Source organism: Pectinophora gossypiella, chromosome 29 (genome assembly GCF_024362695.1).
Source record: "Pectinophora gossypiella chromosome 29, ilPecGoss1.1, whole genome shotgun sequence".
Taxonomy (NCBI): domain Eukaryota; kingdom Metazoa; phylum Arthropoda; class Insecta; order Lepidoptera; family Gelechiidae; genus Pectinophora; species Pectinophora gossypiella.
In genome coordinates, this window is record NC_065432.1 from 6,168,447 (window position 1) to 6,190,327 (window position 21,881).

A 21,881-nucleotide genomic window follows, 5' to 3' on the forward strand; every position below is an offset into this window, starting at 1 on the left:
TATTGAAAAAGTGACAAACAAAAAAGGTAATTCTAAATTCTGTAGGTAAAAAAATATTCTAAATCAGTTTTAGAGTTATTTGATTGTAAGGCTTTGTAATTAATTACAAAATAAAATTAAAATTTTCTACAAAATAGTATAAATCAAAGGTATAATAACCCCCCTTTACGTACGGTGACTCTGCGTTTAGTAAACAGAGTAAACAAAACCGTTATTCAATTTTGCAACATCTAAACGCATAAACATGTGATTGCGTTCGTAAGCGACATATCAGTACTCAAAGTTAAGTTTAACTTTAGAAAATGTAGTAATTATTTTCTGATATACGAAATCTAAAATTGATAAAACTTTATTTTTATAGACAAATAGTAGTTTTATTCATTTTATTAGCAAAACTTAATGCCGGTTTAGTAAAAAAATTGGTGATTATTTATCATTTGTTTACATCACAAAAGTGAAAGTACTTTGAAACTAACTTCTGAGCGTACCTTGTACAGTTTCTTGACACTTCGCAAAATCGCTTTTTGTGTATGAGAATTATTCGCGTTTTCAACGAAATATTTTGTTGACGAACGTTTTAAACAAGAATACTTAATCCTTAAAAGTGTTTTTGAATACAACGTCGTTTCCGGATGAGCTTGTAGCTTTATTCTAAACGTTTTTGACCAGTCAAAGTTCAACACCTACCCTGCTTACGTGTTGGCTTAAAACATTAAAAATATCGCGAATTCTTAATAAAATAGTGTCTCAAACGATGCCAGCGTGAGTGATACTGCTCATAAAGCTTGTTAACTTTCGATTATGAATAAGAAACCGGGTAGAACGGGCCCGAGAATCAGGATAACGCGTCCTGTGTGCAAAGCAAAAAAAGTCGATAATATTTCAACTACGCCCGTTGCAATCGTTGATGAGCGCAAGTACATCTACCACTGCCAGTATTGCCGCCTCAAGTTCACCCAGAACAGCCACTTCTTCCGCCACATGACGTCCAACCACGAGCTTCAGCAGAAGCAAGCTGTATACCAATGTAACAATTGTCAGATGGTGTTCAACAAGAAGAATGAGTTGGATTTGCACTGCCAGACGCAGCATCAAGAGAAAAGCAAGCTCAAGTGCGAGTGTTGTGCGATAACGTTCAAGTCGGTGTACTGTTTACGTCGCCACAAACTCATGAAGCAGAGCCTCCAAGACAACGCTTGTCTGAAGTGTCAGAAGAAGTTCACGAATGAGAACTGGTTAGAAAAACATGTGCGGAACAAACACAAGATCAAGTACCGGTCATATCAGTGTGACTTCTGCGCTCTTAAGTATAAATACAAGGAGTCGTTGTTGATCCATTTGAAAAGGATCCATAAACGGTTATGATTTTATTAGATTATCATTAATTTAACCCCAATTCAGTTCTTAATGGCTTTTGTGTCATCACAATTCTGCCAGTATCACTTATTGAATAAAATACAAAATAGGGCAGGACATAGACAAACTATATTTCTATTTACGGCAGTGCATAGAACTTTTGTTTTTTTTTTTTCATTGTTGCAATAGTATTATTTACTAGCTTCAAGCGCCTTTTTGAAAAGTCACATTCTGATGTGGTTTCCTTCAACAAAACCTCGATTCCTCTCAATTAAATTCCAGGTAGGTACTTGGATTAAATAGTTTACTTGCTAGTCGTACCTATACGCTACTCGACAACCTAGTCAAAAGAGACACTTTACGAAACGTCAAAACGAAAGTTTTCTTTGGAGTTTGTATGGAAATACTAAGTGACGTTATCAATAAAAGCGGTCATATATTGTCATACTCATAGTTACTTAATTCATAAATTCTGGCAGACACACTTTTTTTTTTCCCTCTAATTTGCGATCGGTTTTCCAATCGTAAGCAGTTTTTTGCTAAATAGTATTGGCGTCTAAGGCATGCTCGCCCATTGTTGGGATGCGTGCATGTATATTTTTTTTAATTCATAAATAAAATTCGAAAATAAATCAAAAAGGAAACTGCGATTTATTTTTGAATATTTTTTTGCTTCTATTCCTAGATTAGGATTTTATAATTTATCTTTGATCCAGTCAAATACTACGTATATTGGGAGGTTTTGTTAACAAAAACACATCAGAATTGGATTTTTCAAAAAGGTGTTTAGGTTGTCACTATATTTAAAAACTGAATTATATATATTGAAGTTTCACAGCAAAACCTTTTGTAACATATTTTTGACAACATTTTGTAAAGATCAAAGTATACAGGGTGTTAGTGACATCGTAACGAATGCCGAGGGGTATTATTTGGCTCATGATTCTGAGTTTATATAAAATGGACTTCTCCATCGCAAAATTTACGTTTTTTTTTTCAAATTATTTTCAGTTACAATATCACTTTCACTCTGTATGTCTGTACTTAATCTATTACTTTTCTTCTCTTGTTTTCTTTTTTGTATAATATTTTTCTTTTTTATATATTTTCTTTAGTTCAATTTATTTTTTTATATTACAAAAAGCTGAATTGCTAGTGTTAACTTTTAAGTTGCATAATTTATTTTTAACTTAACCTAATATTTAATGTAGTTAATAAAACATGCCACAGAGCTATACAAAAATAGTTTTGTGATATTGTAGTATCTCATTTTATTTTTATCCGAATATGGCAAAAGGAGGGTTGTGATCTTAGCAGGCAATGTTGTCCGTAGCAGTAACAAAGCCCAGACATAAAATCTCACTCTTACATGAATCTTGCGTCGTGCGAGACAGGTAGAGAGCGCGCGCTTCCTTACTTTTTAATAGATTAAACTAGGGAAGACAAAAGGTAGGAATGCATAAAATTTATGGAACACACGTCAATTTTAGGCAGGAATTTTAAAATCTCTTTTATATATTGTCCAATAACCCGGCAGAATTAAGTTGACAGCATACGTCAAACGGGTTGTATACCAGCGAGCTGCCTATTTGGCAAAGTTTTTGCCTCCTTCGGAGTGAGGTAACATAACATAAACAGCCTATATACGTCCCACTGCTGGGCACAGGCCTCCCCTCAATCAACCGGAGGGGGTAAACCAAGGTTGTATTAATGCAGGGGGGGGGTTGAGTGTCTCGTCTGTATTATAGTTTATTCTATGCCAGTAGCACGCTACAGACATATCTCGCGATAAATAAGCTCATATAATGAGAACTATCCAGGCTACGTTCTTAAAAAAAAAATAGATGGCACTGTACGGTCACGAGCATTAATATGTATACACTTTGGTACCATGTCACATTAACTTTTTAGACAAATTGAACTGTAAGTCTCACTAAATGTCAAATATGTTAGTGCGACAGAGTCCTAAAGTGGGTACATTATATTGCTTATGACTGTACGGGGTGTAAGTGACATCGTAACGAATACTGAGAGGGATGATTCAGCTCATTATTCTGAGTTAATATCAACTAGAAAATACCGTCGGAAATTAAAAAAAATATATAATTTTGTGACAGAAAATTTCACTTGATATTAACTCAGAATAATGAGCTGAATCATCCCCCTCGGTGTGTTCGGTATAGTGTCACTAATTCCTCCATAGGCTGTTTACATACCCTACGCAGAGTTTATGAAACTACGATAAAAAAAATTGCAACTGCAACAAAATGGCGCATAAAAACTTAAACTAATTTTAGTTTGACAGCTTTAAACTAGTGCCGTCCTTCACTTACAATAGGCGTAAGAAAAAGACGGAGCTAGTCTGTCCTGTCAAATTAAGTTGACGGTATCCCAAATTGGAACCTGTGGTGCTGATTCCTGTACACACCATCTAATTTTATTTTAACTTATACCTGTCATTTTCTTATCCGCCGAAAAGGAAAGGGGTAATTAACAAGCATAAAATTTATGGAACACACGTCAATTTTAGGCAGGAATTTTAAAATCTCCAAATTTATATATTGGCCAATAACCCTGCAGAATCAAGTTGATAGCATACGTCAAACGAGTTGCCTATTAAATTCGTCGGGGTTATTCATTTTAAAATTTACTGTTGTCAATCATCCGTCCCTTTCCTTTTGGCGGATAAGAAAATGTCGGGTATAACTTAAAATAAAATTAGGTGTCTGCAGGAATCGGAACCTGTATATTGATAAGTATTAACTTATTTTGTAACTCCTTATTTACGTAATTATTTTTTAAGATTATTTTTTGTAATAAAAGTCGATTCTTTCTCAAGTTCTTTTTTTGATATTATGGTTGGGTAGTTCTTCGAACACAAGAAGTCAACATCATTATCATAAACGCAAAAATATCCTAGAAACTTATAGGAAAGCATAAAAGTCAAGGACTTCGGTTAGAGAGTATATAGATAACATCCGTCCCTTTCCTTTTCGGTGGATAAGAAAATGACAGGTATAACTTAAAATAAAATTAGGATATATCATGTGTTGCAAATATCCAGTTAAAATATGTCATCAACAGTGAGTTTGCAAGTGGATATTTGCAAAAAGACCAATATTTTATCAAACAGTGAAGAAAATAATTTTTTCATAACTAGTTATGAAAATTTGGTTACGAACGTGGACGAAGGGATATTTTTTTCCGGTTTTCGAAGATCTACCCGGTTGCATAAAATAACATTCTGTTACCCAAACACCAATAGTAAGTAATAAAACTATTTTAGTATATTTTCTCAACAGATTATACTAAAACCAATAAAAAGAGCGTCCATTGAATTCGTTTTTTTATTACCTTCTCTCCGATTGAGATGAAATAAGGGACTACATACATAGTCATGAGCAATATCATGTACCCACTTTAGGACTCTGTCGCACTAACATATTTGACATTGTAGTTGGAAACTCTTTTTATTCCCTCTTTTTTTTGTTTTGGTTTTCCCCGAAGGGCAAGGCAAAGGGAACTATGCCCATACAGCCATGTCTTACGTATTTTTTTTTCTTGATGATTAATGAAATGATGATGATGAAACCTAAGCCCCCACCCTCGGAGTAGACTCCTACTCCGAACCCCAAACGAATTAACTCGAAAGCGGCTTCCTGGCACGAAGCGAAAATAGGCAGATACACTTTGTTTATTGAATACTCCGACATAATAACACTCGCGAATGTCTTCCGACTAACTTAATGCGATCATTAACCACAAAACACCACTTCGTATTAATTATTTAGATTATTCAATGAAGAAAGCAACTGTCCCGTCCCGTTTCCCGCCAAAAAGCCTTATTCCCTCTTTATAAAACCACAGACTAAAAATGTACCAAACGTGTAACATATTTAAAATATTCAATAAAATCACACATTATAATTATAATAATCTTTATTGTAGGTATAAGACTTAATTAACTTAAAAAGTAACTTAAAATTCCTTCTCAAACAAAATGCCACTTCAGGTAATAAGGGACTTTCCAGGCTACATTCGTTAAAACAGTATAGATGGCGCTGTACAGATTTTCCTTCGTTTAACCTTCAATTTCATGGATAACAGACATATACATCTTTGATCTTTGTTTTTGGGTGTAAAGGATGACCTTTGTTATTACACCAAGGTACAATTACATCTACCACCCATAATTAAAGCACATAATAACGGGTTCTTACCGCGTCTAAATGGGGATATGAGACTCCCGATATTTCGACACTGTTGCAAGTGCCATGATCACGGGATGACTGATGAGATTGGAGTGGAGTAGGTAGATCCATAATTTTCTACGGGCAGACGTATCTGTCTACCCGCTTTCTTTGCCGCTTGTTTATGTTTTTGATATCCCCATTTAAACGCGGTAAGAACCCGTTATTATGTGCTTTAATTATGATAATAACCGCGTAAACTTAAAACAATCTTCCACCCATTATTATTCTGATCGAAATAAAGAGAAGCAATATAGGTAGCAACATAATTCTATACATAATGTGATCCAAATATCAAGCAACGATTATTTTTGTATAATGCTTCTGCCACTGCATTGTATTTTGGAAAAAAATATGTAACCGAATAATGAGAAAATAGAGTAATTATCTCGTTAAAGCTGTACGGTCATGAGCATTAATATGTATACACTTTGGTACCATGTCACATTAACTTTTTTGACAAATTCAACTGTAAGTCTCACTAAATGTCAAATATGTTAGTGCAAAAGAGTCCTAAAGTGGGTACATTATATTGCTCATGACTGTACAACGCCATCTCTACTATTTTTGGGGAAACATAGCCTGGAAAGTCCTTCCTTGAAATACTTAAACAATCGTGTTACGTGTATAGCTATACAGGATGTTAGTGACATCGTAACGAAAACTTTGGGGAATGATTCAGAGTAAGATTGTTGATATCAAGTGGAATATCCTGTCGGAAAATTCATAAAAATTTTAGTGTTTATTTTTTAATTATTTTCAGTCCTAGAAAATAAAATAAAAATAAGAAATTCTTCAAAATCATCCATGTACAACAACATTGTACGCAACTGTGCGCGTTGAACGATTTACATTGCTTTTTTTTTGACGTGACTTATTGTAGATTTGCCGCAGGTGGCATTAACTACTTGGCCGGGCAAATGGGGAGCGCTGAAGGCTCTCACCCGGTAATTTACATTGCGATAAACATATCCGACAAGAGAAACATCTAACATCGTTTTTAGTACGACAATTAGACGTTCCAATTTTTTTCGTTACAATGTCACTAACACCCTGTATACAGCACAGGCGGCACAGCTTCTGCGCGCGTTTTGTATCGAGGGCTTCGACCAATAGACGCGGCGAATGGTATCTACGGTTACTTCATACGACTATTGGTCGAAGCATGAGATATAATTTATGTATGTTTATTACACCTAGTTAAAAAGTTGGATAAATTTCACAGCAGGACAGAAATAAAGACAGCCTAGTGTCATAGAATAAGGAATAGAACGGTAAGTCTCTAAAAAAGTTTCGTTTTTGACTAGGTTGTCGCGTAGTTTACTGCATCGTCCTGTCGGCTGTCAAATTAATCTAGCTATATCCATGGTACAAGAAAACCAGCTATGCTCAATCCCATGACAAGCCGCCATTGCTAGCCCATTGATGACGTAAGTGTTACCATTAAATTGGTATCTCCAACATTCCAAGGACGTCAATTTTATTATTGAAAATTAAGTGAATTACTGACTAATGTATTTAATTACTGGCCCCGATTCCTGGAAACGCCGCCTAATTTTATTTTAAGTTATATCCGTCATTTTCATATCCGTCGAAAAGGAAAGGGACGAATGATTCACAGCTCTTAATTTTAGGAAGAATGAGTAAATGAATGTGTCGGGTTATTGACTGATGTAAAATTTTAAGACGGTTGGTTTAGATTTGTGCTTAAAATTGACGTGTGTTCCATGACCCGTCCCTTTCCTTTTCGGCGGATAAGAAAATGACAGATATAACTTAAAATAAAATTAGATGGTATTTACAGGAATTAGCACCAATATCACTATTCACATATATATAAATTATTAAAACTAAGTAAATCTTTTACTAAAAGTACAAAATTTATTTGCAATGTACTTAAATATAAAAACATTGGTCGTGGGTAATTTATTTTTGTAAAATGGCAACACAGGGTGGGATGACGTCAGCTGGGCTAACCTCGAAATGTTAGCTGTCACTTTTGAGCATACCTGGGGCCTGTTTCATAAAACTTACAATTGTAAATTACAATGCAATTTGATGTACATTGCGGAGTGTGTCATCACGAATATTTTGCAGTTTCATATTAGCTACGTAATGAACATCAAATTTTCGTTGTAATTTACAATTGTAAGTTTTATTAAACAGGCCCCAGGTTTTCTTATACCATGGCTATATTTAACAAAGTATAATATTATACTCATTATATTTTCACAAAGTGCTCTCCATAGAACAGAGCCTCACTGAGCCACTTCCATCATCTGCGGTGCGTCTGTAACAAAAAAAAAACATATTCATGGTGTTAGTGACTTCGCGAGGAAAACTTTGAGGGATGGTTCAGACCATGACTCTTGAGTTGACATCAAGTGGAATTTTCCGATGTCGCCAAAGTATGGAACTGAAAATAATTAAAAAAACCACAAAAATGTTCACAAATTTTCCGACAGGAAATTCCACTTGATATCAACTCAGAATCTTACTCAGAATCATCCCCCTCAGTATTCGTTACCGTATGTACTTGTACGGGGTGTAAGTGACATCGTAACGAATACTGAAGGGGATGATTCAGCTGATTATTCTGAATTAATATCAAGTGGAATTTTTCATCGCAAAAGTATAGAATGGAAAATAATATAAAAAAACTAAAAAAAACATGGCTTTTTCGACGGAAAATTCCACTTGGTATTAACTCAGAATCATGGTCTGAATCATCCCCCTCAGTATTCGTTACGATGTCACTAACACCGTGTACAGTCATGAGCAATATCATGTACCCACTTTAGAACCCTGTCGCACTATCATATTGGACATTTAATGAGACTTACGGTTTAATTTGTCAAAAAAGTTAATGTGACATGGTATCAAAGTGTATACATATTAGTACCCGTGACCGTACGTATGTACTGACCTCCGGAGCCATCGTCAAACATGAACTCGTCCTGGTACTCCTTGAGGAACTGCTCCGAGCGGTGCTCGTCCAGGAACAGCGAGTACACCTTCTTCACGTCCTCCATGCTCACCTGCGACCACCACAACATGACATCAGCTCACGAAAAAAAAGGAAAACATGAAACAGTAGGACTAGGGCCCTGTGCTGGGAGGTTTTCTGGCCACGTCTTTCCCTCAGCGTTACAGATTCCGATGTGGTAGTAGCTTTATAGTCCGTTCAAAAATGATCTTCATAAAAGGTAAACAAACCTGTTACTACAAAGAATGTTCGAATTTCACCTAAACTACGCAAAGTATTCTTCTAATAACATCCGTAGCACTCAATAGATGTATGATTTCTTAGCTCAATGTGAAATTAACGTAAAATAATTATTAAAAACACATTTTTTCATGTAAAAACAAAAATCAAACAAAACCTCACACAAAAAAGTTGACATCATAAATTCTTGTTAATCTGTGGCTAGCTGTCAATTTGACGATTAGTGATGAGACATTTCATTCAGGTCAGGAAAACGAGTCAGTTCCGTGAAAAACTTAAGTGAGTGTACTGTACTTAATAAGCCGAAATGCGCAGAAAAAATGACTTTCAAAGTGAGTTAGTGTAACCACAAAGAAACATAGAATATATATTTTAATATTATCATACAAAATATTCAAACAACCCAAGAGAGTCAGTTCATTTTGATAAAATAACTTAAGCTAAAATCAATTCAGCACTTCACTAGTATGCAGTTTGATACAGATAAAAAATATCGGCAGCCGTATTTGTTTACCTTTTATGAAGATCATTCTTGAACGGACTATAGTTACATAATGGCCCCGATTCCTGCATTCAATCAGAATAATAAAATGGATGGAAGATGTTTTGTGCCCGAGTGTAATAACAAGGGTCATCATTTATACCCGAAAACAAAGATAAAGGAAGCATATTATTATTATCTCTGTTATCCATGAAGTAATTAAACGAAGGCAACTTCTGTACGGTCACGAGCATTAATATGTATACACTTTGGTACCATGTCACATTAACTTTTTTTGACAAATTGAACTGTAAGTCTCACTAAATGTGAAATATGTTAGTGCGACTGAGTCCTAAAGTGGGTACATTGTATTGCTCATGACTGTACAAGCGCCATCTGTATTTTTTTTGAGGAACGTAACCTGGAAAGTCTCTCATTGGATTGGTCACAGGTACATCCATCGCAAGATGAACTTTACGGACAATCAGGTGATCAACATCAGCCTGTAATTGTGATTTTCCCACCGGAATCCGAACCCGGGAGGATCCTCCGGAGCCTAACGCTCAACCACTGGACCACGGAGGCCGTTAGGTTCAAAGTTCAGGTAATTGGTAATGTTGTGGTTGTAAATTATTGGAACCCCGCAAACATTCCTTTAACGGCAACAGCAACACACCTTCGCATGCAAAGGTGTAGTAGTAGTATCGTTTACTTCATATCTCTTCAGGTCGTCGTGGTACCGAAGAGAGCATAGTACTCCCCGCCATTGCGTATGGCAGACAGAAATAAAATATCCTGCGTGGATCATATATCCAGCTTAAGCTCCCCTAACAAAGTCTCTGCCGCATCCGTCACACAATGCAGCTCGGCTATGCCACCTGGGAACCGGTGCAGAGGGCACTCGTTTACTATGTGAGATATGGTTTGATCCGGGTGACAAGTTGGTAGTGTGACTAGGGATGACGATCCACTTGAGTCACGTTGGAAGTTGTATATATACGTCGCGCTGTGAAAACTTCGATAGCGCGTTTCAGGACTGCATTATTGAATGGTGGCGCCATCTGTTGCATATGGGCGGAACTAGCTGGGTCCGGCACAAATTCAATTCAAATTGAAATTCAAAAATATCTTTATTCAGTAGGTAACATACTTACACTTTGAATCGTCATTTTTTACATAACGAACGTCTCATCCGCCTAAAACTACTGCAGCTTCTCGCAACCTGTATAGCCAGGGAAGAGAAGCTGCAAGAAAAACCTCGGCACGGGGCCCTAGACGTTCTTTAAAAAAAAAATAATGTGTGCGTGCGTACCTCGGCCGCCTTCCTCCTGCGGGCCACCAGCGAGGCGGTGGTGATCAGCTGGATGGCGTACCGCAGCGAGGTCTCCGTGGCCACGCGGGTCAGCACCGTCAGCGCCTCGGGGGACATCTGGCAGTCTTCCTCCTCGCATCTACGGGCAGGAGCGGGTGCAAGATTAATATTAGGGGGACACACATAACAGCCTCCGTGGTCTAGTGGTTAGAGCGTTAGGCTCATGATCTGGAGGTCCGGGTTCGATTCCCAATGGGGAAATCGAAATCACTTTGTGAGACTGTCCTTTGTTTGGTAAGGACTTTTCACGCTTGAATCACCTGATTGTCCGAAAATAAGATGAATCCGTGCTCCGGAGGGCACGTTTAAGCCCGGCTATTAGCCGTAAAAACACCTCCACCAACCCGCATTGGAGCAGCGTGGTGGAGTATGCTCCATACACCCTCCGGTTGATTGAGGGGAGGCCTGTGCCCAGCAGTGGGACGTATATAGGCTGTTTATGTAGGATAGGGGGGGTCACCAGGTCGCAGAAAGCCTATACTAACCTAACCTAATTAACCCAGGGCGTGGCAGGGGGTGTGGGCTGGGCTAATCTGTTGTCCCCCCCCCCCCCCTTGTGGAGTATCCTGACCCTCTCTGGATGGGCCGGCAGAGGTATGTAGCCCTGCCGACGAAGTGACGATGCGGTCTACGATGGATCACGCTCACACGTTTATATGAGAGTCCTGAGCGGTTACGAGATGGTATTACCACATTACGTGTGGGTTATGGGATAGGAGAGTGGCTTGAGGCCAAACCTACGATGAGATCGAATCCTTACTTCAATGATAGTAGGTGATGGATTAAACACACACGCAGGCACACACACACACACAGTAGTAATTAGATAAGATAAAAATACACTTTGTAAATAAAATGTAAAAATAAAACTATGCCACTGAGATTATTAGATGTAACTGGGAGTGAAGAGCCTCCTAACACAGACTTTGTAGTCTAAAAGGAGTCGCCATCATGTAAAATAATATTGTAACTTTGTTTTAATTAATAAAGACATTGCATTTCATTTCAGGAGAGTCTTTTTGAAAAATAATTTTGGAAACAGCAATGATTCGTGGTATCTGTGTCCGCACCTGAACGTGAAATGAAATGAAATTTATTCTGTGCATGGTATTCAGGTTACAAACAGCTGTTATTTCTCCTTGAGTATCACCAAATACTGCCTTTTCAGGCATACACACAGATTATTTAAAAACAATAACAAATAATAATATCAATTTTACAAATAATCTACACACTTAATACATGCTTTAAATTATATACATAAAACCTGTTATTTGTAATCTAAATATTCTTTTACGCTGTAAAAGCATCTATCTGCAAGCCAGAGTTTAACTGCTACGCGAAACTTATTGAGTTTACAGTCTTTGAAAGTATCCGGTAATCTTTATGAGCCATGTCAGGGGCCTTTGGCGGCTCAAACATAACCCTGACGCCAGGGTTGGTGAGGTTGGTAATTCACCTCACAACTCACACGATAGAAGAGAGATTTTGGAAGTATCATTTTGGAATGTCTTTTTGAAAAATGATTTTGGGAATAGAAATCAGAATCATTTATTCAACATAATTATCACAGATAAACTTGTTGAAGGTTGCTGCATGAGCAATAAGGCCGCCTGTTGTGCTTTTCTGTATATGTTGTCCTTATCTCTGTATTTTGTGTCCATTATGATCTACTCTGAACCGGCGTGCGTGTATGAAGCGATTGATGAATGTGGAGGAAGCAAGAGAAGTGTGTCAGGATCGAAGCAAATGGAATTCCATAGTCTCTGCTTACCCCGGTGGGAAATAGGCGTGAGTTTATGTTATGTTATGTGCTCAATAAAGTATTTCATCTATCTATCTAAGGTCAATGTAACATTTTTGAATTTACGTCATTGCGCAAGGTGTTATATATTATAATACCAGTTATATCTGTGTCCGCACCTGAACGTAGTCGTTACATGAGCCATGTCAGGGGCCTTTGGCGGCTCAACCACCTGTAACGTGTTATAGGGTCAGGATACTCCACACGGGGGGGGACGGGGGGACAACAGATTAGCCCAGCCCACCCCCTGCCACGCCCTGGGTTAGTTAGGTTAGGTTAGTATAGGCTTTCTGCGACCTGGTGACCCCCCCTATCATACATAAACAGCCTATATACGTCCCACTGCTGGGCACAGGCCTCCCCTCAATGGTTTCTGGTTTCCGCACCTGATGTTGAGGATCTCCTGCAGCTCGGGCGTGTCGTAGGGCGCCGTGGGCACGATGATCATGCGGTCCAGCAGGTCCAGCGGGATGCCGTGCGGGCTGCGGTAGTGCGTGCCGCGGATGCGCGTGATGCCGCGGTTGGTGGCCATCATCACCACGGGCGCCGTGTCCGCCTCCAGCGCGCGGTTCAGGAACGAGAAGCACTCGATGTCCAGCATGTGTGCCTGGTGTGCACATGTTATAAAGTCAAACTATTTACTGCACACCATATGGTAAACAGTTGTTATAAATAGAAATATAGAAATAGAAATTGTTTATTATAAAAGGACGCCACACACAAAGACAAGACAATAACATCACAATTTTTTTTACAAAACAATAACCAAAAGCATAGGAGGATGTTCATTATAATGATCATAAGGTGGTGGTGGACGTCCTGAGATAAAAGGGCCTCACTCAGCACAAGTCGCGGCGTGAACCAGGACGCTGGTATTATGTGGACCCTGTTGGGTAAATATTATAGTACCACATATGGACCCGGGAGGGTATAGCAAAAACAAACAAAAATATCAAGAAACTAAATTAAGCCAGAAATAAAAAAAAATCATAATTACTTAACATTAAAACAAACTTAATCAAAAAATAACTATGACTTTCATAGGTATATTTATAAAAACTATTTATAAATACATATTAACTTTATAAACCCTAACTAATATTATTGAAATGAAATGACCCATATAACCTATAAAATGATACTTAGGTTGTACGACACATCATCAGATGATTTATACAGTTTTTTTTTTATTTTATTTAGATAGGTATACCAACAGTACACATACAGGGTGTTAGTGACATCGTAACGAAAACTTTGAGCGATGATTCAGACCATGATTCTGAGTTGATATCAAATGGAATTTCCTGTCTCAAAATTCATGAAAATTTTAGTCGTTTTCTTTAGATTTTGCGCCTGGTATGCACATGTTATATTAACATTATGCACCCTAACTAACATTAGTGAAAATTACAAACTTATCGATTTCGACAAAATGTAATTATTCAATCGATAATTTTATCGCGTTGCATATGTTATGCCTGGAGACACGTCTTGCATTAATTTGAATAACCGATTATCGTTTAATCTATTATTTACCGTTAAATAATCTAAATATCGATATGCCTATCGATTAAATCGATACTATCGATATTAGAAAATCTGCAATTATATCGATTAATCGGCTATTAGAGGAGCACGGTGGCGCAGCGGTAAACGCGCTCGGTCTGCGATTGTAGAAGTAAAGCAACTTTCGCAAAGGCCGGTCATAGGATGGGTGACCACAAAAAAAAAGTTTTCATTTCGAGCTCCTCCGTGCTTCGGAAGGCACGTTAAGCCGTTGGTGCCCCAGCAGTGGGGACGTTAATGGGCTGATGATGATGATGATGAATCGATTATAATCCAATAATTGTTCGATATATATCGATTATATTACAATAGGTAACGATTAATCGATTATTGCAATTATTTTATTATCGATATAATCGATTATATCTAACAATTATTAGAGTATAATCGATATAAATGTAGAATTTTACATATCGATATTTGGACTATTTAGGGGCTTGGAAAATAATCGATTATTAATCGATATCATCATCAGCCGTACGACGCCCACTGCTGGGCATAGGCCTCCCCCAAGGATCTCCACGACGATCGGTCCTGCGCTGCCCGCATCCAGCGGCTTCCCGCGACCAATCGAAAACAAGAAAAAAAAAACAAACAAATCGAAATCGAATCGATATACAGGTATATTATCTGGCAACACTGTCCCGCATGCATGACCCCGGCACTGACCTCGTCGATGAACAGCACCCCGGGGATCATCTCCGCCTTCCCCTCCTCACGCCACTCCGCCACCTTGCCGTTGATCTGCTCGCGGATCTCCGACTTTATCTCGCCCGTGTCGCCTGCGGGTGGCGCACAAACATAAACCACCTTACAAATCATCAAATCTAGAAATCGGTCGGATATTATTGAAAAGCAATCAAGATTTCGATATTGACGATTTTTTATACGCATTACATTTTAAAATGAATAAAGATATTATGCGAACAACGTGGTTTAGAACACTTGTGTGTGTGTGTGTATGTGTGTGTGTGAGAGAGAGAGAGAGAGAGAGAGAGAGAGAGAGAGAGAGCGTGTTTAAGTGTGTGAGAGTGTATGTGAGTGTGTAAGAGTGTGTATATGTGCGTGAGTGTGTATGAGTGGGTGTGAGTGTGTATGAGTGTCTGTGAGCGTGTTTGAGTGTGTAAGTGTTTTTGAGCGTGTTTGAGTATATCTGAGTGTGTGTGTGTGTGTGAGTGTGTTTCATTGTGTAAGAGTGTGTTTCAGTGTGTAAGAGTGAGTCTATGTGCGTGAGCGTCGTGTGCGTACCTGAGAAGAGCGCTAGGAAGCCGTGTGTCCGCGAGTTGATGACGTCCACCTCGTGCAGCGTCACCGTGTGCACCACCTCCTTGCGCTTCTGGAGCTCGCCCTCCGGGCACTGCACGAACCGCGCCTGCTGCCCTGTGGGGTAGGGGGTGAGATCCGTGAGGCCCGCGCTTCGGTAGGCACGTTAAGCCGTTGGTCACGGTTACTACTTACCGATGCATCTAGTTACGTGAGCCATGTCAGGGGCCTTTGGTTTTGAGGAAACTTGTAATTGGCATCACCGGGCGAGAGCCCTCAGCTGTCCCTATTTGTCCGGCCAAGTATTTATTATTACTAAGGCCTTAAATAAAATTGGTATAAACAACTATTATGTGTGACAAATATTACACAATAATAATTGATTATACCAATGTTATTTAAAGCTAAAATAATAATAATATATATTTATATAAGTGTAGGTGTAATGGGGTCTTACACCTAGCAAATAAAAGACTCCATTCGTGTAGTAAAATGAATTGTCTTTGTTATTTTCGGGATATCTAATTATGTGTACAAAATGTCTACGCAACTAGTGGTAGGTTTGCACATTATAAACTTATTATCTATCAATTAAAAAAGGACAATTTAAAGTAAAATATGCAGTACGCGCATGCGCGGCGCAATCGTTCCTCTGCGCCCGCGCGTCGCTTTCCACCCCGGAAACTTTGCGCGAGCTATAAATACGACCGGCCTGACCGCGTCTCGGTTTTGCTCGTCGCGGCGTCGAAGAGTGCGGACGTGCGCGGAGCGCGCCGCTACATAAGCCTTTATTTCTGACGTTTTTACATAAATATAGTTCCCTCAAATAGGGTGTATCGTTGCTTTTCTTAATATTATTTTTTTTATTTTTAGTTTAGTGACTTAAATGAAGATGTCACTAATGTGTGACAAATAACATTGGTTTAATGCCATTTGCGGCGAATCCACAATAAGCCATGTTATTATTTGATACGGGGATTCTCTTAAAATGCATAAATGTTTTTGTCATAATTTTAATTATCATAATCCTTTTTGCATAACGTTTTTTAGCATAATAGTACTTTCCCATAATAACATCTAGGAATACTGGTTTATTAGTGTGTCCGCGAGTTGATGACGTCCACCTCGTGCAGCGTCACCGTGTAGATATAATGCTACACCGACAAGAGCGTGGCTCTTAAACTGATGATGATGATGAGTTATTTTTGGACTAATATTTGTTGGTATAAATTTGATTCGCATATAAATAGGTATCCATAATTATTATTTAGAATAATAAATAGTGTTTTGTCATAATTTTTACAACTTGGGCCACCTCTATGCCGCAAGCATGTTTATGTTACACACGAAAAGTATACTGAATGATGACCAACAGCATGAAATAGTGTCAAAAAATATAAAAAGTCACAATCATGAACCAAATGCAGCCAAGGAAAAAGTAAGTTTCGAAAATGATAAAAGTTGTGTCATAACTTTTCTTATTCGGAGTATAATTTTTATGCTTATAATAATTATGCTTATAGTAGTTATGAGTTTCAAAATTATGCTTAAAAAGTTATGACAAATTAATACTATGCGTAACTAATAATAGGACAAGTAACAGTATGCGATGGTAAATTATTACATAAAATTTTATGAGTAAAAATAGAGAACCTTTGATACGTTGTCACTAACACCCTGTATAGTTTAAGGTATGTTGCTGTTAGCTTACCTGTGGCATCGTAGTCCCGCGCACGCGCAAAGCTGCGTCCCAGTTTGTTGATCTTGCCGGTCGCCTTGTCTATGGTGATGACGTCACCAGCTTGCACCTATGGTGGATAAGAATCAAGTGAGTTACATCCCCTTGAACGAATAGCCAAAGCACCTTTGTCCACCAGAATGTCAGAACTTGAGCACTTGGGAATTCAAACCATAATGGAGGAAATAAAGTACCATAAAGCCAAATATCGAGCGAGACTGGAGAGCCATGTCAATACACTTGCTACTCAACTCCTACGTGATGGTACCTTTTTAAAAATTCAAAAAATTCAATAATATTTATTTTTCAAAACTGGCTTACAAAGTTAGCGCTTTTTGAACGTCAAAAACTAAATTACATACTTTGTAACTAGCTGTAAAACTACTACCACATCGGAATCTGTAACGCTGAGGGAAAGACGTGGCCAGAAAACCTCCCAGCACAGGGCCCTAGTCCTACTGTTTCATGTTAAAAACACCTTCACCAACCCGCATTGGAGCAGCGTGGTGGAGTATGCTCCATACCCCCTCCGCTCCGGTTGATAGAGGGGAGGCCTGTGCCTGGCAGTGGGACGTATATAGGCTGTTTATGTAATGATTTTTTTAAAATTACTTATTATTACTTTGATTACTTGTGGCTTGTGGTGGTGAAGGGATTGTGTCCTCTAACATGATGGACTAATGTTATGGGCGATAGGCTGATCCCTTATCACCATAAGGTTCATCATATCCAGCTAACGACATCGTATCAACAGTGGCTGCAAGTTGTCTTTGATTACTTGTGGCTCTGCCCACCCCGTTAGGGATTACGGGCGTGAGTTTATGTATGTATGTGTTACTTGTGGCTCTGCCCACCCCGTTAGGGATTACGGGCGTGAGTTTATGTATGTATGTATGTGTTACTTGTGGCTCTGCCCACCCCGTTAGGGATTACGGGCGTGAGTTTATGTATGTATGTTTTTTTAAATTCTACCTTCTCCTTGAGCAGCGAGTCGATCATCTTGGCACCCATGTCGTAGTGTGTCTCCATGTCGGTCGTCTTGAGCGTGAGCCGGCCCACCCCCGCGCCCCCCCCCCCCGCCGCCCGCTCCACCACCACCTCCACCACCTCGCCCTCTATTATCTCCGACTCCTCCCTACGTCACAAACGGTATATGTTACATTCACAATGAGGGAATTCGGCGTTCCCCAAAAACACGATAGATGGCGGACTAATGGGGAGCGTTGAGGCCTCTCACCTATTTAAGACACCAGGCCTGAGGGTGCCCAGTTGGGCGCGAACCTCGACTCAGGGCGTCGTCTGAGAGGAAAAATATTTGAAAGAATTAATCGACGCTAGTGGGTCGATAGCGATAAGCGCTGATTAAGGGAAGTCGTCGACCACGCTGGTGGGGTCGGTATCGGGGTTTCATTCCATACCATTTATTTAATCACATTAACAAAATCTATCACGTTGGTCTAATATAAAGCTCAGTAAGGCGTGGGTACTTAGTTCATCTTGCGATGGATGTAAATCTGACTACCCCAATTGGGATATAGTCGCTAATGTAATAATCAAAGGGATATAACTCACTTGATCCTGATGCCGATGGACTTCCTGATGGCCTGGGTCAGGGCTTCAGTCTTGCTCATCTCCAAGGAGTAAATTTCAGAACCTGAAATTTTTTACGAACCTCGACGTTAAATCAGCAAGATCCTCCAACCAATTCCCAAATTTGTTTAAAACTTTATTTTCGATATAAGTAGGTATAGGTACAGGAGTCCTAATACGGCTTTGAAATAAACTGCGCTGGGCGCCATCCCACTCGCGTCAGAGTACTGCGGAGCGGAAGGCAAGAGGGAAACCACTGCGCTATTTTTCCCTAAAAAAGTAGCATGGACAATGCTGCACCGCCAAGAGCGTGGCTCTTAAATTGATGATGATGAATTGGAATTTGGAACACATTTGGAGCATTGATAAGTTGGATGGAGAGGGTTATTAACTCAAGAGTGCTAAAGAGTAAGGGAAATGAGAAAAATATTGATAGTTATTGAAGACAGAAGAGGCAAGATTGGACACTTAATAAGACATGACAAATTTATTAAAACACTCATAGAAGGGAAGATACAAGGAAAGAGAGGAAGGGAAAGACCAAGAAGAGCTTACATGGAACAGATTAAACAGAAGGCAAATGTTGTGTCTTGTAAAGAAGTGAAAGAATTGGCCTTTGAGAGACAAGAATGGAGAAGAAAATTACGTACTTAAAGAAAATAAAACTGTCCTCATCCCGACAGTACCCATGAAGTTCTAAATTTATATTTCTTAAGGAATAACTCACCAGCCATGCTCGTGAAGGGAGTGTCGGGCCCAAGTGCCTGTGCCAGTCCCATGGCGATGGCAGTCTTGCCGGTGCCTGGCTGCCCGGCTAGGAGCACAGCGCGCCCTGCTATCTTGCCTGGAAATACATATTCTCTCAGTTCTGTCGCCTTCAATATGATGGACCAACTTATGGAGGTGACAAGTTCACCATAATATGCAAAATGTTTATCTGTATACACTTTTTTTGTCACTAACACCCTGTATATCAAAACCGGTACACAGTACAGTCATGAGCAATATAATGTACCTTATTTAGGACTCTGTCGCACCAACATATTTGACATGTAGTGAGACTTACATTCAATTTGTCAAAAAAGTTACTGTGACATGGTACCAAAGTGTATACATATTAATACTTGTGACCGTACATATTAGTATATACACACATACATAAACTCACGCCTACTACCCACCGGGGTAAGCAGAGACTGGAGTTCCATTTGCTTCGATTCTGACACACTTCTCTTGCTTCCTCCACGTTCATCAATTTTTTCATACACGCACTCCAGTTCAGAGTAAATCGTACTGAGCACAAAATAACTTCATACCTGGATCCCCAAAGGGGTAGGCAGAGATGTATACTATACACACCTACTTCTAGCTCGCAATGATACTATTAGGCCAGTTTTTTTTATCTTCTTATTTTTATTATAACTTCATCTCAAAATGCACTTATCAATCACCATGGTAACCAAAATGTTGCATCAATAATACGAACCTTCTCGAATCATCTGCAGGACGACACCGGCGGCCTTCCGGGCCATCTTCTGGCCCACCATGCCCTGAGACACGGCGCGGGGCTCCAGAGAGTCATCGAGACCTAGACCGCGTATATGGGAATGCGCCCCTATGCGCTCAATACGCGTAATAGATCGCACCTCCTGCACTTGTGCTGCAGCTACAGACTGCAAAAATTATTTCCAAAGGTTTATTTAGTAATTTTCAACGTAAATTCATAAAAAATACCGTGCTGAAAAGTGAGGTTATGTCATGATTTTGTACATTACAAGTAATTTATTTAAAACAATGAAGTATTTTAGTAATTTATAGTACTTACAGCCATTTTTCAAGTTTTCTAACGAAGGAAATTCACTAATTATTGAGAAAACACCGTAACAACCGAACCGAAAGGCACTGCGCTTCCAAACAATGGCCACAGATTATAAAGAAACAAATGAAAATTTGACATATTCGTTCAAAAATGCGGTCCTTTATAGACGAGCGGTTTTTTAAACGCTCATGTTTAGTACTAACTCTGACATATAGATGGCGTTAGTTTAATACATTTTAATTTAGCAACACTAAACATTTTTGCGAACTGCAACCCTAATTTTATCTGTCAAACGAATTTCATTGCGTGTTATCGTTTGCCTGTCGATAAAAACTGAAAATTTCCAAAATGCTGGCTGTGAGGAGTCTCCTAAGAGCGAACCAGACCTTCGCCAAGAATGTGGTGCAGCAACGCAACATGAGCGTTACTTGCGTGCCTGCCAGATCCAAAGTTTCCAAAGGCGTAAGTATTTAAAAAAATCGATCATATATCAAACCCTTATTGTGGTATAGTTTTCTATTTATTATTGTCGTGGTCTAAAATCATGTTATTTACGTTAAAAATCTGTTTACTAAAGAAGTAAGAATGATTAGTGACTGAAAAAGCGATTATAAACATTACGTAATTTACCAAGATAATTTGAGGTTATGTCAGTTTTAGTCCATAAAAAAATATCTGATATGAATATTGGCTTTGACTTATGATCGATGGACCTGCATGAAAAATCAAACCAAAAAACATTAGCGTATCAAGTTTCTCCACAATACTGAAATAAGAAAATAATGAAGTTTTTTTATGCCTATATCCAAATACGAGAAAGAGGCATATGCATGAGAACTTTGCGACCGATTTAAAAAATATATTTCACTATTGGAATGCTGTATTGAGTAATATCTATGTTACAATTTATTTCGAATCTTATATATTTATATCAGAACTTCATAATTTATCTTCGACCCAGGATATAATTATTTTTTTTTTATCTTTTCAGGAGGTGATCTTCCTAGCAACCGCTATGGTGGTGGGCTGGTCCGTGGTCCCCGCGTGGGTGCTGTGCAACATCAAGAGCTACCGCGACAGGGAATAAATTCAAATTTCAATAGCACTAGTAGATTATGTTCTAAGTAAAGATGTATTAAACGGCTAATTTATCAGTTTAGTAAGTGTTTTATTACTTTAGGGGTAAAAAAAAACATAGACTACCAAAAAAATACAAAAGTGACTTTTTCAAGGATGAAGAGGAGAAGAGAAAAAATTAGACTACCTTAAAACAACCTAGAGAGTGAAACAACCAGATAGAAACCTTTATTCTCAATTATTTATTGCATTCCATGTAGTACAATGGAGTGTTACATGTTGGGGTGTTTAAGATTCTGAATGGGTATTACCACATTATAATAATAATAAAATTTATTT

General features: G+C 38.7%; 3 protein-coding genes across 4 annotated transcripts in view; 1 reads left to right on the plus strand and 2 right to left on the minus strand.

Moving 5' to 3' along the window:
* Positions 1-497: 497 nt before the first annotated feature.
* Positions 498-4,694, plus strand: LOC126379612 (serendipity locus protein H-1-like). Its single transcript, XM_050028435.1, has one exon. It carries the CDS (start codon positions 802-804, stop codon positions 1,363-1,365), a length of 564 nt encoding a protein of 187 aa, XP_049884392.1. The 5' UTR covers positions 498-801; the 3' UTR covers positions 1,366-4,694.
* Positions 4,695-5,277: 583 nt separating this feature from the next.
* On the minus strand, positions 5,278-20,593 carry LOC126379497 (ruvB-like 2). Its single transcript, XM_050028268.1, has 12 exons — positions 20,472-20,593; positions 20,133-20,319; positions 19,374-19,490; positions 18,629-18,710; positions 18,029-18,191; positions 17,030-17,126; positions 15,304-15,435; positions 14,725-14,837; positions 12,876-13,096; positions 10,626-10,764; positions 8,533-8,644; positions 5,278-7,896 (listed from the first exon to the last, which is right to left on the minus strand). Exons 1-12 carry the CDS (start codon positions 20,475-20,477, stop codon positions 7,865-7,867), a joined length of 1,401 nt encoding a protein of 466 aa, XP_049884225.1. The 5' UTR covers positions 20,478-20,593; the 3' UTR covers positions 5,278-7,864.
* Positions 5,278-21,881, minus strand: part of LOC126379428 (monocarboxylate transporter 12-like) — a 191,324-nt gene continuing 174,720 nt past the window's right edge. For both annotated transcript variants that reach the window (XR_007568332.1, XR_007568333.1), the window contains one exon: positions 5,278-7,583. The gene's annotated coding sequence lies outside the window, so the exon portion shown is untranslated. The remainder of the gene's footprint in view (positions 7,584-21,881) is intronic.

Bases quoted from the DNA above. Each gene is read 5' to 3' on its own strand.
- LOC126379612 (XM_050028435.1), top strand. From the start codon at position 802: ATGAATAAGAAACCGGGTAGAACGGGCCCGAGAATCAGGATAACGCGT.
- LOC126379497 (XM_050028268.1), bottom strand. The intron at 18,711-19,373 runs GTGAGTTATTCC...AAAAAATTTCAG, and splicing joins TCCCTTCACGAGCATGGCTG to GTTCTGAAATTTACTCCTTG. The intron at 14,838-15,303 runs GTACGCACACGA...CGCCACCCGCAG, and splicing joins CTTCCTAGCGCTCTTCTCAG to GCGACACGGGCGAGATAAAG.